Source organism: Rhinichthys klamathensis, unplaced genomic scaffold (assembly GCF_029890125.1).
Source record: "Rhinichthys klamathensis goyatoka isolate OS25496 unplaced genomic scaffold, OSU_Roscu_1.1 h1tg000132l_1, whole genome shotgun sequence".
NCBI lineage: Eukaryota > Metazoa > Chordata > Actinopteri > Cypriniformes > Leuciscidae > Rhinichthys > Rhinichthys klamathensis.
The window spans coordinates 654,762-672,414 of NW_026606667.1; the positions used below are offsets into that span (position 1 = coordinate 654,762).

At 37.2% G+C, this 17,653-nt stretch overlaps 1 protein-coding gene across 1 annotated transcript in view; it reads right to left on the minus strand.

Moving 5' to 3' along the window:
* LOC130089428 (astrotactin-2-like) overlaps positions 1-17,653 on the minus strand; it is a 482,727-nt gene that overhangs the window by 250,491 nt on the left and 214,583 nt on the right. Inside the window, exons 5-6 of the mRNA XM_056256733.1 lie at positions 14,128-14,229; positions 1,957-2,100 (exon numbers count right to left, since the gene is read on the minus strand). Of these exons, the coding sequence (XP_056112708.1) occupies positions 1,957-2,100; positions 14,128-14,229 (246 nt within the window). The remainder of the gene's footprint in view (positions 1-1,956; positions 2,101-14,127; positions 14,230-17,653) is intronic.

Sequence of the window (17,653 nt, forward strand, 5' to 3'; positions counted from 1 at the left end):
GCTGCCAAATGAGATAATATTAAAAATATCTTTATGGTTTTTCAGGTGAAGTGAGTTTCCACATGTGTAGTTTAAACACACACGTTTAACTTAAAGTTACATTTGTAATGAATGTATTGTATACTAAAGACAATTCAGCATCAGCAAAAAACAGCGAGTCTATTAACGTTACCTTAGCCAAAATCAGCGGTCAAATCGCTCCCTCGTGATTTGTAAGAGCACTCTTCCATTTTGTTTAGCCTAATTTTGATTTTAGTAAAGACAAGAACAGCTTAAGGCGAGACACAAAAACATAGTTTTTTTTTCACTGGTTAATTTTGAGATTTTGGGCAATTTGTCTTCAATAACATGTCTTCTTTCAGACTTGTGGTGAAAAAAAATCCCCCCAAAAAACACATTTAGAACTTTATTTTACTACACTTTGTCTATTTGCGTCTGTAGATTTCTCCTAAATGCAACAAAAGTTGTCGTGAATCAACATGCTGCTCCGCGATCGCTGCATGTCAATGTCATCACATACATCTCCGTTGGAAAGCTCTCTCTCTCCTGTACATTGTTGTCGTATCCAAATATGGTCATTTCCTTTTAATCAGCAACCAATCGTGAAAGTACAATGGGCATTTAACTCTAAAACCGAAATCTCATTGGCTGATGTCAATTTCTGACAACGTGATTCGTTCAGATGCATCACGTGACGTGCTCTGACATTTAGATATGCGTTTTTGACTGTTTTTCTGTTCAGTTGAAGGCCGTAAATGCTGTGATTTAGGTGGTTTGTATTGTTGTTGCTAATGATTTGATAAGATATTGTGTCTGTAAATAGTTGTTTCCACTAAAAAAGTATGAATTTTTACATTACAAATCTTTAAATGCTGTTTTCTCAAAATGAGTTTTTGTCATTCTCCAGTACAAACATCTCAGCCTGTGTAGCACCTATGTACACCAAACTTTCCAGTTATACACTTAGCAGTATTCTTTCTGAAGATATTTTCAGAGGGATTTGTTAATAAATCATTCCTAAAAACCTAGTACCAAGGGCATGATTAAACAATAACTACTGTAGTTTAAAAGTGTTTTTGTGTTTGTTTTGTTAAAGCAATTCACATATAGGGATTCCCATGTAGGCTACCGTCTACCCCTGCCACCCTGCCAAGACCTCTTGCCACCACAGATCCGCCACTGTTTTTCCCCATAGTATCGATGTCGAAATTGTGGCCAGTGAAAATGCTGAGTGGCTTGTAACTTTGAAAAACCACTCGCCACAGTGGCTGGTGAGCAAAAAAAGTTAATGTCAAGCCCTGGTCATCTCACAGCTTTTATAAACAGTGCTGTGCTATGTGTGTGTGTGTTTCGGACATGTTTGTTCTCTGAGGGTTAAAGCAGCTGACAGCATCTCTGACAGATGGTCCAGGTTCTCTGGACCGCAGCGTCAGCATCACACGGCGGTTTCTGGAGGACAGAAGATGCTCTTCAGCAGCTGGATGTCTTCTGACCTCTGCTCTCTCTCAAACACTCAACACTCGGCAGAATCTCGGAGACGCCATGAAGCAGATATCTTTGTTTTCTTATAAAAGTTTAAAAGGTTAGTTTATCTATAAATGAAAATTCTTTCATCAATTACTCACTCTCCGGAAGACTTTCATTCATCTTCGGAAACACAAATAAAGCTCTTTTAATGGAATCCGAGGCATTTCTGACCTTCCAGTGAAAGTCTGTTCACCCGAAACTCTGATGCTTCAAAACATTCACAAAGAGATGGTATAATAAACCCACATGAATCGAGCTGTTTATTCCAAGCCTTCTGAAGAGAGTTGATTAGTCTTTTGTTCACATATAAAGATGTGAAGTGAATCTACTGTAATGCAGTACAAGCTTCCTAATGGTCTGAAAGTAAAGTTCATGACATTGCTGAACGGTTTTGTGAGATGCACGCTGTGACTGTCAGTAGATGCTCACCGTCAGCGATGAAGTGTTCGGGAACGTGGAGCGTGACCTTGACGGTGAGCGGACAGGACTGTGTGCCGTACACCACGGCCACCACACACGTGCAGACGGTGATCAGTGTTAGCGTGGCTTTGCTCATCGGACTCTGTGGACAGCCTGTGGGAACAGACAGAAGAGCATGATTATACAGATCCGTCTTTACCCCTCGCTAAACCCTACTAAAAAAAATGTAATATACACTACTGTTCAATATTTTTTTGGGGGTCAGTAAGATTATTTTTCAAAGTATTTATGCTCACCAAGGCTGCATTTGTGTGATCAAACATACAGAAAAAAACTATAATGTTGTGACATTATTACAATTAATAATAAGCGTTTTCTATGTGAATACATAGTAAAGTGTAATTTATTCCTGTGATCAAAGCTGGATTTCCAGCATCATTACTCCAGTCTTCAGTGTCACATGATCCTTCAGAAATCACTCTAATATGAGGATTTGATTATCAAGAGACATTCATGATTATTATTAATGTTAATATTATTAAACTGCATCTGACACAAACGATCTAGAAGCTCTAACAGTTCTCCACTCGGGGACTCGTATCGTCTTCCCAAAGGAAAGATATCAAATTCTGAATACAAAGTGTGAGATGTATCATCTAAAATAGTCAACGACTTTCTAAGAACATTTTTCTCCCACAGAGCAGACCGACTGAACTGTGCAGAGCCTCTCGATTCTGACCCAGGGTTAACAACTCTCTGATGTTCACATTTAATCCATTAAACCAACCAATCATAGCATTTAACACATCCTTGCTCAATTTATAATAATAATAATAAAAACGTAATAATAATAATACAGCGAGCACCTGTAATCTAACAATAACATGAGGAAAGACAAGTGTCCCAATGTTTTCCGAGGACAGCCTGTCTATAAATTGAATCCTCAAGCTCCCCATGGAGTGGACGTGGGAGTGAGAGTGTTTATTCCCGTGTCTCAAAAGCTCAGTGATGACGATCAGATTTATATAACATTGAAAGAATAGCTTAACAGGAGCGATTCATCTGCGAGACAGAGGTTAAACTAAAGCTTCTGTCCTCTCCGGTGTCTGAAACGTCCACGTGTATTGAGAAATGACTAACATGGTTTGACAATCTTAAGATCAGATTCTTTGGATATCCAAGTCAAAGAACAGGTAACAATGAATACCAGCACCAGATCTGAGAAATGTTATACTTGTCAACATACACTCACCTAAAGGATTATTAGGAACACCATACTAATACTGTGTTTGACCCCCTTTCGCCTTCAGAACTGCCTTAATTCAACAAGGTGCTGAAAGCATTCTTTAGAAATGTTGGCCCATATTGATAGGATAGCATCTTGCAGTTGATGGAGATTTGTGGGATGCACATCCAGGGCACGAAGCTCCCGTTCCACCACATCCCAAAGATGCTCTATTGGGTTGAGATCTGGTGACTGTGGGGGCCATTTTAGTACAGTGAACTCATTGTCATGTTCAAGAAACCAATTTGAAATGATTCGAGCTTTGTGACATGGTGCATTATCCTGCTGGAAGTAGCCATCAGAGGATGGGTACATGGTGGCCATAAAGGGATGGACATGGTCAGAAACAATGCTCAGGTAGGCCGTGGCATTTAAACGATGCCCAATTGGCACTAAGGGGCCTAAAGTGTGCCAAGAAAACACCCCCCACACCATTACACCACCACCACCAGCCTGCACAGTGGTAACAAGGCATGATGGATCCATGTTCTCATTCTGTTTACGCCAAATTCTGACTCTACCAACTGAATGTCTCAACAGAAATCGAGACTCATCAGACCAGGCAACATTTTTCCAGTCTTCAACTGTCCAATTTTGGTGAGCTCTTGCACATTGTAGCCTCTTTTTCCTATTTGTAGTGGAGATGAGTGGTACCCTGTGGGGTCTTCTGCTGTTGTAGCCCATCCGCCTCAAGGTTGTGCGTGTTGAGGCTTCACAAATGCTTTGCTGCATACCTCGGTTGTAACGAGTGGTTATTACAGTCAAAGTTGCTCTTCTATCAGCTTGAATAAGTCGGCCCATTCTCCTCTGACCTCTAGCATCAACAAGGCATTTCCGCCCACAGGACTGCCGCATACTGGATGTTTTTCCCTTTTCGCACCATTCTTTGTAAACCCTAGAAATGGTTGTGCGTGAAAATCCCAGTAACTGAGCAGATTGTGAAATACTCAGACCGGCCCGTCTGGCACCAACAACCATGCCACGCTCAAAATTGCTTAAATCACCTTTCTTTCCCATTCTGACATTCAGTTTGGAGTTCAGGAGATTGTCTTGACCAGGACCACACCCCTAAATGCATTGAAGCAACTGCAATGTGATTGGTTGATTAGATAATTGCATTAATTAGAAATTGAACAGGTGTTCCTAATAATCCTTTAGGTGAGTGTGCGTATTAGTGGCCTTTTACAAACACATACACTTTCTATTTGCTTTATTCTTTAATTAGCTAAGTGTAAAAGTCCTTGTTAAGACGTGACTGATTTATGCAGAAAAACAAATAATGGGTTTTCATCATTATCCAACATGACTTAGATATCAGAGTTAGCCTAAAACACAGTTGCTTGGAAACTGTGCTAAGATATCCCCAGCGAAGTGTTACAGAGGGCCTGGTGATGGGGTGAAATAAAGAGTGAAAGTAACTCTCTTTAAGCAAACTTCAATACGCTGAGATTTCTGTGGGCTGCATCCAAACGTCTCACAGATGCTTGTGTTTGTTTTGCTGTCGCTCCTCTGAGAGGTCACACCTGGCTTCTTCTTCCTCACACTGCAATATTCACGGTATCCTACGTCTCTAACACAACAATCTGTTCCTAGATGAAGCAGTCGGCGTACAGCCCACGATTATTAGCACAATCTCCACTGGAGATCAAGAAGATATTTGTTTAAAAACAGATGATGGACGCTGACCGAGTGGACGTGGACACAGTAAACAAACGTGCAACATAAACAAAACTGAAATGAAGTCACCATCTGGAAGAGATCTTGATCTCACGAGTAACTGGGTCGCTTTCAGATAACAGAAACATGATACTGAACGCACATTATTTCATCAATCTTTTTTAGTGTGTGTGTGTGATGCAATGTAGTGCATCTTCAAATAAAACATTATTTGGTAAGACTTTACAGCAAGGTCCCAATAGTAATGCATTAGCTAACACTAACAATGAGCAATACATCAACTAATCTTTGCTTTTGTTAGTAAAGATGACATTAACATAAGATTAATAAATGCTTTAGACATATTTTTAAATGTTAGCATGTTAATAAGCATGACACACTTTAAACAGGTATTTGATGCACTGACATTAATGCAAAACAGTAAAGCGAAAAAAGAGAAGACTGATTTATTAAATCTCTTTTTAATCTTTAAATTAAACCTTGTATACTTTGTTCGATGTATTTTTATACAACGGTTACATTGTTAAAACCAGTTTTTATGAGTGAGTCATTGTATTATTCACTCAACCGTTGTGCATAATTCAGGAACAAAATGCATTTTCTGTGTGTTTTTTTTTTGGTGTTGCATTGGTTCTGTGATTTAAAATAATTCTCGTTGACCGTAAAAAACAATGTGGCAATACTGTGTCTAAAATATAATTGACTTAATATTAACTTACTGAAGTGCTGTATAAAAGCAATTTCACACAATTGTGCTGCAGCCCAAACCATCACTGCTAGCTATAAAGATTTTTCTTTATTCATGTTGTCAAGTTATTCTTAAAAAATGCAGTTATGTCTGTTAAAAAAAAAAAAAAAAATCAACTCATAAGGGTCATTCTTTGAGAATCGGGCTAACACTGGCCTCTGTAGATTTGGTGTTTCAGCATCATTGCACAGTCACGAGGAAAGCATTGTCAGAGTACTTTACAGTGTCCCATAAACACTGGCAAAATACTATTTAAGAATCACCATTGAATATTCAATGTTTATTGATCACTAAATCTAAGATGCAGCTCTCTGTTAGACTATTTGTTAGTTTGACTATAGCTTTCCTGTAGCTCAAACAGCTTGCAACGCCAAGGTCATGGGTTCGATTCCCAGGTAAAGCAAAGACTGATAAAAATGTGTTCCTTGAAATGCAATGTAAGTGGCTTTGGAGAAAATGTAAATGTAAATGACAGTTTGCAGATTATTAGCTGAAAAGACACTGCTTTCTTAGAGTGATCCAAAAAATGTTTAAATATTATTTTTGCTAAATAAATCCCTTTAAAAAATGTAAAGTAGTGTTTAAATAATGATATCACATCATACTGTATATATGACTAATACATAAAGAAACTAATACATAATATGAAGAATATTGCAGTGTTTAGTCATTTAACAGTCACTGAAAAAATGGGGTAGAATGACACATCTTTAAATGTGAAACAGCTGCAATCACTGTTAAAGACCTAAGACTGCATTAGCATATGTACCAACACAATAGCATATGAACGCTGAAGGCACACACACACACACACACACACACACTCTCTGGTGGGTTTCAGAAGTGAATGAGCAAGTCCTTGACGAAGCTTAGCACAGCTTCACACTCGCGTGTCCTTCACACGTTCATGCTAGAGAGCATCTTTCACACAACGCTCAGCAAAACTACTGGCTGCGCAATGATAACACTCATGCATACACATAAAACATGACAACCACTGATTGAAACGCATATAAATATACACACACAACTGTAGAAACGCAGACCACTCTTCTGTTTATTTCTGCTGTGCTTGTGTTCGCTTTCTTCATCTATCTGCAAAGCAATGACTCAAAGTATAAGGGTTGTTTATCAAGGACCATTTTCCATCTCACATTCAAACTGAAAATCACTGCTCAACTAGCAAAGAAACCAAATATATGCTACAGGATAGATCCTCTCTCTGTCTCTCCATATATATATTCCTTGGGTGTACACCCACAACCCTGTTTAAAATGGAGTATAAGCCGTAATTCATGACTATTAGTGGCTCAGAAGAGCAAACATTGGTCTTGAGGATCAATAATGAACCCTGTTCCGTCTCTTTTGCTCAGAGCTACCAGGTTTGATAGTGAGCAAGTTTTTTAACCAGTTCTACCAATGCAGCTTTTAATACGGCTCGATTCACACATATACTGAGAAGAACGTTTGGGGCTGAAACGCAGTAAAATAAATTGTCCTCAGCAATATATGTTTCTTATTCCTTTAAATGATTAGTTTTGCAATGGAAAATATAGTGCAGAAGATAACTGTGAAAAACACACTGCCTTTTTTTTTTTGTCTGCCTCAAATATATATATATATATATAATGGTCTCTAGATAGAGCTTGGGTTTAATGTTGGTCTGTGTACTTTTCCCCTACCTTTTTTATAATCCTCCAGGTAAAAATTGCAAGCCTGATCATTTAGACGAGTGTAACAGCACACCTCTCACCAGCTGTAAGATTTAAGGTCTCATTCATGTCCATAGCACACACGGCGTGGGACAAGCTGAGACTAAAGTGGGTGGAAGAACTATGAGCAATAACAGCAGTGATGCTTGCCTTGGGAGGAGGTCTAATATCACAGTCTCAAGATATAACATATAAAACAGCTCCATTTCATGTTTTTACGAGCCTTACAAAAACAAACAGGCAATTTAAATGTGTTGCCAGAAATACAATTATTTGTCACCATACACAAAAACATTTGAATGACCATCAGAGGAGAAATATGCCGACTTGTGTAGTTACAACATCTCCCACGGGATTAACCGCACCTGCTAACCAACCTTCGGACTTGTTTACTTATTAATTTATGTATTTAATTGGTTAGTTTTTAAACAATTTCTATGTAGACTTTTTTTTATTGTGGATAATTTCCAATCAAGCTGGAATTTTGTCAAATTTTGATTTAGTTTGGAATATTTATAAATGCTATCTATGATATTAGTTTTAGCAGCACAAATACATTTCAGTAAATACATATATATATATATATATATATATATATTAATTAGGGCTGTCAGTTAAACGCGTTATTAACGGCGTTAACGCAAACCCATTTTAACAGCGTAAATTTTTTTTTATCGTGCGATTAATGGTCTTTTTGGCCTAGCAAACTTTGTAGTTTTTTTCACATGCTTTTGCGACAGGACGCGGCGCTGCGCTATGAAACCCATTCATTTCAATGGCCTGCGCCGCGCGAGGACGTTTTGTTGCTTCGTCGACCAAAGCGCAAGCGGATCTAGCTAGACCGGAAACAAAACAACAGGCACGACGCCGCACACACTTGTTTGGGCTTGCGAGCCGGCCAAATAGTTGGTTAACGTTACGTTTTGAGTGGATGACGAGCGCGAGACGCCGAAATGGATGCCAATAAGATTCTGAATGGAAAGTTTACTTTTAAAAAGTTGCCAAATGGTTCCATTGACGAGACCAAAGTGATCTGTGTGTTTTGTCGTTGTGAACTGAGCTATCATCATCGCAGCACGTCCAGTCTGAAACACCACTTGATGATGGCCAAGCACACACACACACACACACACACACACACACACACACAGCTGATGCGAATTCTCCGCCCCCTCGTCAATATCAGGACCTCGTCAGTATTTCTTTCACCCTTTTATTGATGGACAGTGTTACATTGTGTGAGAGATTATTTGCTCCAAGTGAGAATGTTAGTGTGAAATTGAACACAGTATATGCCAATGTTGTTTTCAATAAAAAAGCAAGCCGATCCACTTTTCCATGTTGATAAGAGCATTAAAATGAGAAAAAATAATGGGACAAAAAAATTTGATAAAAATGTGTGATTAATCGCGAGTTACTAATGCGATTAATCGCGATTAAATATTTGAATCGTTTGACAGCACTAATATTAATAAAATATTTCCACTACATCAGTACACAGTACATAATTTGAGATGTGATGGAAATGGCATCATAGGCTCATTGAAAAAAAAAAACATGCATGTGGCGACTTTTCAGCATTTACATTGTTTCATTTTGCGACACTTTCAAAGTGAAATGTCCAGTGAGTGGCAGTAAAGGCTCGCTCAGTTTTATCCGAAACAGATGAATGTGATTCTGGCAACGTTTTATGGCTTTGTTTCATATCGAGGCAGTCTGGAAATGAAACTTAAATAACATACCACCAGTTAACAAAAGCAAACGTGAGATAAACACATTTGCTGAAGCAAACATGCTCTTTTAGCTGCTTCTAAGTTTCTCTTTTATCGTGACTGGTGTTTCCCGAGCGCTTCACATCACGAGTGCAGTGCTGTGTATCAGGTGAGCTTCAGAGCAAGTTTACTACAGCAGAAAGACACACATATGGAGCTGGTTATGTGATGCAAACATCAAAATGTATACGTTTACAAATCATGCACTATGATACAAGTATTTTTAGATCATAACATAGTATTGTGCACGATTTTCGTCTTTATTATAGTGATGCACGATATATCGGCCACCATATCGGTATCGGCCGATATATGTTCATTTTTAATATTTTAATTTTTAATCATTATCGGACCAATACAAATTTTTGCCAGATATATTAAAGCCAATAAATATTATTTCCTTCAGCTGAGACGCTTCAGATGCGCACTTTTCAACATGATGATTTTGAATTGCTCGAAATATGATTGAAATCACTTCAAAAAAGGAAAATATAGTTTAGTGCAAACATGCAGTCTGTTATATCGGCTACATAATATTATAATGAGAAGATCTTTAATATCTGTGTGCTTGGGACATGGATTTTAACGCTGTGACTTATGCTTTTGTAATCAGGCTTTTAAAAATGATATAAAAACTTGGATTTAGATTTTTCGGACAATATATCGGTTATCGGCTTTCAAATATAAAGAATTATCGGTTATCGGTATTGGCCAAAATGTTCATATCGGTGCATCCCTACTTTATTAATTGATAATCTGCCACTGTAATCATAATTTATGTGAAAAGGAATAAAAGTTGCTGGTGTTTTACTCCCACCAGAGTTCATTTCATCTGGAAACTGGAGTGATTTGTAGGTATAGGTAGTTTTGCAATTTTTTTTTTTTTTTTTTTTTATAAACCTGCGTTGGGTGGAAATATTCATGACTTTTAGAAAATACTGCGCACCTTTTCAAAAGTGCATGCAAGAGTGTGAGCATATGCCGTCTGCTCTGGGTTTTGGAACACAGTTATAGTTTATAGTGTAGATTTGGGTATTAAATTCACCGTGTGCAATGAAGCGGTCTGAAAGCGGTGTCAGTGTGAACAGTGATGTGCGTCTCTTCTGAGGTCCTGCTTTGTGCATCCTCATAAATTCTCAGCGGGCCGTTTTGAAAGCTGGTGATAGATGACTGCGACTGCAGGAGACACGCTGAGCTAATCATCTCTACCAGGAGTTGTTTGTCTCTCAACCCTGATAAAATAACAACGGGAAGTGACTGATTTTCCCCTCCTCCGTTTATGTAGACACGGTGATCTGCTTTGCATAGACAGATCTTTATTCCAGCCAAATACATTTCCAGTTTGGCTTCACGTGATGCAGACTGCTGTGCGAATTCATGAAACTCAGTTTTAACATTAAATACTGGACGTTTAAACCAGTGTTGTTATAATATCATATATATTATATTGCAGTTTTTGTTAATATTTTGAATTAGATTTTATTTTGGATATTTTCTGGTTTCATTAGGTAAAGTTTTAGTAATGTCATTTAGTTTTTCTTAGTTTTAGTTATTTTAATACCTCAAGTTAAACTATACTCATGTTCAAATAACATTTATTTTGTTTCAAGTGAATATGGTTTTAGCTTACCATAATAAACCTAGTTTAAACCATATCAAATTCACACACCTGCTATCCATTTTGCACTGTATTTTGAGCCATAAATCAAATTGTACAACGGTATGTTCGTTATTATGTCGACAGTGAAAAGTCTCGCTGTGTGAGAATAATTTGGCTCTAATAAACCACTAAATTGTTGCTATTTTAATGTGTTTGCTCATTTCAAAGATTCCTGTCAAGCATTTGTGATTCTAGGACCTTGTTTAGCAGAGAATGCCGTCCAGCCTTGTCATTCCTTCATGTCTTTGCTCGACTGTGGCTTTTAAATGGGAAGAATGCAAGTGAGTTTGCTGCAAAGCTTTGTCTTGTTACATGTGTACAGCTTGTGACTGTCATTGCACATGTTTACATATAGCTTGCTTTCTGCACATGTTCGAATTGCAGTATGGTTGTTATGTGCTATATTTGACACTGTGCAGTGAAACTTAAACATCTGCACTTTTGCTGTAAAAAATAAATAAAAAAAATTGATACTGCAGAAAAATCACACATATTAAAATACATTGAATTATGACATGAATTATGACTCAAGAGATACATACAAGCTTGTTTCCGCCACAAAAAAAAAAAAAAAAAAGTAATTGCGAATTTTTTCTCACAATTCTGACTTTTTATCTCAGATTTGTGTGATATAAAGTCAAAATGGTGAGATATAAACTCGCAATTCTGACTTTTTTTCTCAGAATTGCATGTTTATTTCTCGCAATACTGTCTTTATAACTCGCAAATGGAAGATATAAAGTCAGAATTGCGAGATATAAACTCAATTGGGAGATATAAAGTATATATCTCACAATTCTGACTTTATATCTTCCAATTGCGAATTTATATCATGTAATTCTGACTTTATATCTCACAATTCTGAAAAAAAAAGGCAGAATTGCAACATGTAAACTCGCAATTGTTACATAAAAAATCGTAATTATCTTTTTAAATGTTTTATTCTGTGCCGGAAACAAGCTTCCATATTGTGAGGCTGGAATTGTGGTAACACTTTAGATTACAGCCCGGAAAGTACTGCGTAATTAAAGCAATTTTACAGCGTAACCTTCGGTAATTATAGCTATAACGTACTTACAATATAAGTATAAGGGAACAATATTTTAAGTTTGGAGAATAAAGGGGTAACAACCAGGAGAATAAAAAAATATTTATACTGTAAGTATTATATAACTAAGGGGAACTTATTCTACTATTATGATACAACAATCTTACATTTGGGAGCAAATTAGCGAGAACATACACTGCATACTTTTTTTAAATAATGGTGAACCAGTACATACTGTATAAGCTTTTTAAAAAATTACAGGGTACATATCTATGCATTTATAAAGTAATCTTTTTAACAAAAGTGCACTGAAAACGAAGACTATTGCAACTTTTGCTTAAATATTAGGGAAAGATACTCTTGTTTCATGTAGTGGTGCTTGTTACCCTCTTGTTCCATGTAGTTACAGGGTAAGTACAATAAAAATGCATACACACAATCTTATATCACTCACTCGGATACCTTTATTTATTATACAAGCACCACTTACCCTGTCACCACATGTAACCAGATATACACTCACCTAAAGGATTATTAGGAACACCATACTAATACTGTGTTTGACCCCCTTTCGCCTTCAGAACTGCCTTAATTCTACGTGGCATTGATTCAACAAGGTGCTGAAAGCATTCTTTAGAAATGTTGGCCCATATTGATAGGATAGCATCTTGCAGTTGATGGAGATTTGTGGGATGCACATCCAGGGCACGAAGCTCCCGTTCCACCACATCCCAAAGATGCTCTATTGGGTTGAGATCTGGTGACTGTGGGGGCCATTTTAGTACAGTGAACTCATTGTCATGTTCAAGAAACCAATTTGAAATGATTCGAGCTTTGTGACATGGTGCATTATCCTGCTGGAAGTAGCCATCAGAGGATGGGTACATGGTGGCCATAAAGGGATGGACATGGTCAGAAACAATGCTCAGGTAGGCCGTGGCATTTAAACGATGCCCAATTGGCACTAAGGGGTCTAAAGTGTGCCAAGAAAACATCTCCCACACCATTACACCACCACCACCAGCCTGCACAGTGGTAACAAGGCATGATGGATCCATGTTCTCATTCTGTTTAAGCCAAATTCTGACTCTACCATCTGAATGTCTCAACAGAAATCGAGACTCATCAGACCAGGCAACATTTTTCCAGTCTTCAACTGTCCAATTTTGGTGAGCTCTTGCAAATTGTAGCCTCTTTTTCCTATTTGTAGTGGAGATGAGTGGTACCTGGTGGGGTCTTCTGCTGTTGTAGCCCATCCGCCTCAAGGTTGTGCGTGTTGTGGCTTCACAAATGCTTTGCTGCATACCTCGGTTGTAACGAGTGGTTATTTCAGTCAAAGTTGCTCTTCTATCAGCTTGAATCAGTCGGCCCATTCTCCTCTGACCTCTAGCATCAACAAGGCATTTTCGCCCACAGGACTGCCGCATACTGGATGTTTTTCCCTTTTCACACCATTCTTTGTAAACCCTAGAAATGGTTGTGCGTGAAGATCCCAGTAACTGAGCAGATTGTGAAATACTCAGACCGGCCCGTCTGGCACCAACAACCATGCCACGCTCAAAATTGCTTAAATCACCTTTCTTTCCCATTCTGACATTCAGTTTGGAGTTCAGGAGATTGCCTTGACCAGGACCACACCCCTAAATGCATTGAAGCAACTGCCATGTGATTGGTTGATTAGATAATTGCATTAATGAGAAATTGAACAGGTGTTCCTAATAATCCTTTAGGTGAGTGTATATCCCAGTATTAAAAAAAATTGCAATAGTCTTAGCTTTTCTTGCCTTGAAACATGTTAGCCGAAACTTAAACATCTGCACTTTTGCGGTCAAAAAAAGAAAAGAAAAAAAGTATAAATGCATAGATATGTACCATGTAATTAAAAAAAAAAGCCTATACAGTATGTATTGGTACACAATTATTACAAAAAGGAATGTTCTCGCTAAATTGCTCTCAAATGTAAGATTGTTGTATCCTAACAGTAGAATAAGTTCCCCTTAGTTCTATAAAACTTACAAGTATAATTTTTTTTTAATTCTCCTGGTTGTTACCCCTTTATTCCCCAAACTTTACATATTGTTCCCTTACACTTACATGCAAGTACTTTATAGGTACACTCTAATTACCGAAAGTTACTCTGTAAATTCCTCTTAATTACACAGTACTTTCCGCGCTGTAATCTAAAGCGTTACCAAATTGTCAGTACAGCTGATTGTCTTTATTACGTTTTGAAGTGTAAAACGACTGGTGTAAATGAGTATAACATGGTCAAATGAACCTTTGGTGCGGCGACGGCCCCTGTGCTCCGTGTAGAACTTGAGTTGAGTGTCGTCCTCCATTTCCGATCCAGAATCTCCCTGACGGACGAACATGCCTCCAGCTTCACACAAAAAACACAGAGAGAATTATGTAATCTCACAGATACTAATATGTCATGATGCAAACAAGTGTTGTGTAGTTATATTCACACGTTGACAAAGACTATCCAATGTCACCTTGGATTTCAACATTTAATGACCCGAATAAAACAAAACGACAGCTGTGAGACTATTATTCATGTTTCGTCTGTGCTTAATGAATGCCGTGACATCCATAAAGCAGTGATGTGTCAGTATATGTTGGGCTGCCCTCTCAGTAACAGCTCACCGCTCCATAGAGACGCCATCTGGACTCGGAGAACCATATTCAATTTCAGCCACTCAATACACGTGTAACTCTTCCAATTCAACAGCAGAGGAGACCATTTGCTGAAGTCAATTCACTTGTGTTTAGGGACCCGTGCTTACTGATGCCTGTTTTAATTAGTGAGATTTGATTTGGTCAGTTGGTTGGTCAGAGGCATTATACGATAATAAAAACTCATCAATGATTTGTGATTGAAATGAAAATCTAGAGTGTTGATGGGATATTGTGAGAAAATAAACATGATATATTGAGTCAGCATGGAATGAAAATTCATCCTAAATATTTTTTTCTCTCTCTAAATGCATGGTATAGATCGTATTGCGAACAATTCATCTGTGAATGTTTAATTTTTGTTAATTAATTTTTTTATGACCTTGTAATGTTCAGCATAAATGTCTTAATGGGACCTTCCAGTCAAACAACAGACTTCTCTTTGTATGCACGACTTCTCAAGCTTTTTTGTTTGTTTTGCATCTAAAAGGGAAAGCACTTCATATCTCTTCCTCTGCTTATAACATCATCATACACTGAAGTATGACGGATGAGTTTAACTGGTTGCAACACTATTGACAGACCTTTTTTTTGTCATGTTTAATAAATAATTGAAATTAAATTCTAATGTGTTGATGGGATATTGTGAGAAAAGACACATGATATATTGAGTCAGCATGGAATGAAAAGTATTTTGTATAAATGCATGTTATAGATCATTTTGTGGAAAAATCATATGTTCATCTGTAGATCATCATATACATTCAAAATAGTCTTTTGTCCAGAGAAAAAAGAAAAGAGGGCGTATTTCCCATGGCTGCTGTGTGTCATTGACAAACCATTTTTATTGTATATTGTCAAATAATAACATGGAGGAGAACAAACTTCAAAATGTCTGCTCATCAAATGCATTTGTTGTATTTACAGGAGGTATGGTGAAACAACTGTTTATTGTGTTAATATTGTTAGTTAAATAACTTACTTTATTGCTACACTTACACTACTGTTTAAAAGTTTGAGGTCAGTGAGATTTTTTCATGTTTTTTTTTTAAATGAGTATATTCTGCTCACCAATAAGGCTGCATTTGTTTGATCAAACGTAAAAACAGTAATATTGTGAAATATTATTGCAATTTAAAACAAGTGGGTTCTATATTAATCTATTTCTGTGATCAAAGCTGGATCATCATTCAGTCTTCAGTGTCACATGATCCTTCAGAAATCATAATAATATGATGATTTGATGCTCAAGAAACATGTCTGATTATTATCAATGTTGAAACAGTTGTGCTGCTTTATATTTGTGTGAAAGTGTGACACAATTTTAGGATTCTTTGATGAATAGAATGTTCAAAAGAAAAAAAAATATTTAAAAAATATATATTTTGTAACATTATAAATGTCTTTACTGTCATATTTGATCAATTTATGGCATCCTTGCTGAAAAGAAATGTAAATTCTGTATGTAAAAAAAAACATGTAAGTGTACATGTAGAATTTATAAATGCAGCATGTTTTCATTCACATTGATCCGCTGGAGAAGCTGTGGGCATGATGCGTTTAATCATGATTCACACTGCTTTTAGTGTGTAAAGGAAAGGTAGTATCTACAGTAAATATGTTGGCTAAATGACAGTAAAGTTGGTGAAATAAAATAACTGTTGTCTGCCTGTGAATCAACTACCCCAAACACACTCACAAAGATTTGGAGCGATAAACCAAATCACCAGAAAAATCCATCCTGATCTCAGACGAGTTTAGCTGTGCGTTTGTAAATCCAATTGAAACGCAGGATCAAAGCAACCGAATGCAAAGTCTTAAAAGACGAAGAAAACAGAGACGATGAAATAGAAATGAAGATGAAAAGAGGAGAATGAATGAATAAGAAAGGTCACTTCATGAGAGGTTACCGTCAATGAATAGAGAGAGATTACAGCGTCTGTTGCCTTTCACATCTCAACAAACGGGTTTTCATGTTTATTCAGCAGACAAATTCTGTTTAGGGAAACAACATTAGCATGTGTGATGAAAGCGAGGGAGAAATTTCCAGGTTTCCTTTCAAGGCCTGTAGGATTATTGAGCGTCTGGAATTAAAAGAGTGGTTTTGCTTGATTGCATTGCATGCTGGGAGTGCACACTTCACCGAGCGTTGTGGAGTGAGGGCACTCGAGAGGCTTTCTCCTAACCACAGTATAGAGCAATCACAGAACACGTCAAACGGATGATGAACAGCGCAAGGAAGAATAAAAGCTCAGCGAGCCACTGCAGGAGTTCACTAAGCGTTTACATCACGTGATCTCACCGGGGTGCAGACACACTTCCTACTGCAACTGAGCAATCAACACACAGATTTACTCCACATTACACACCGCAGATCTATAAATGCACAGCACAATGAGTATTTAAATCTCAGTGAAGAATGAAAGAGAAATGCACTGAAAGGATTTTGAGAGAAACTATGGTTTTAGTGCTGATTCTCCAGGGCATATTTCATATTATTCCACATATTTTAACCCAACATCTAAAGTAAAGAAATAAGACAATGAAGCCACGTTGAGGCTAATTAAGACGATGAACATCTTCTGCTTGGTGACGTTATGTTTCCTAACAGCTCATTACTGGAATACCGTAACTGGAAAAGTTCAATTGTATAAACTCAGAAAGAAATGGTAACCTAAAAACAGTAACATTTAAACTTAATGGTTTTATTCACATCAAAATATTATTTAAAAACCCCTAGATCAAACTAAACACATTGATGCATGCCAAAAAAACACTTTTATGGGCTAAATCAGGTAGAAATACCTCTTTAAGCTTGCAATTGACACTTTTTACAGTGTAGTAAGTATTTAAGTTAGAAAGTATAAGTAAATAAATAAATAAACAAAAAATAATTGTGACAAAAATATCACAATGCAATGTCATTTCAAAAAAAGGCTTAGATTTTAAGCAGTTGGAAAAGGGTGGCTTGCCCACTTCTGGGCGGATGACGTGACGAAAAATAATATTTGAATTAAATTCGGGCGGGTGGCGGTTGAACCAATCAAATGAAAAAAAATATATACATTGTTAAATATTGTTACCTACATCCGAAAAGTACATCTGTATCCTCTCTATAGCAGACAAGA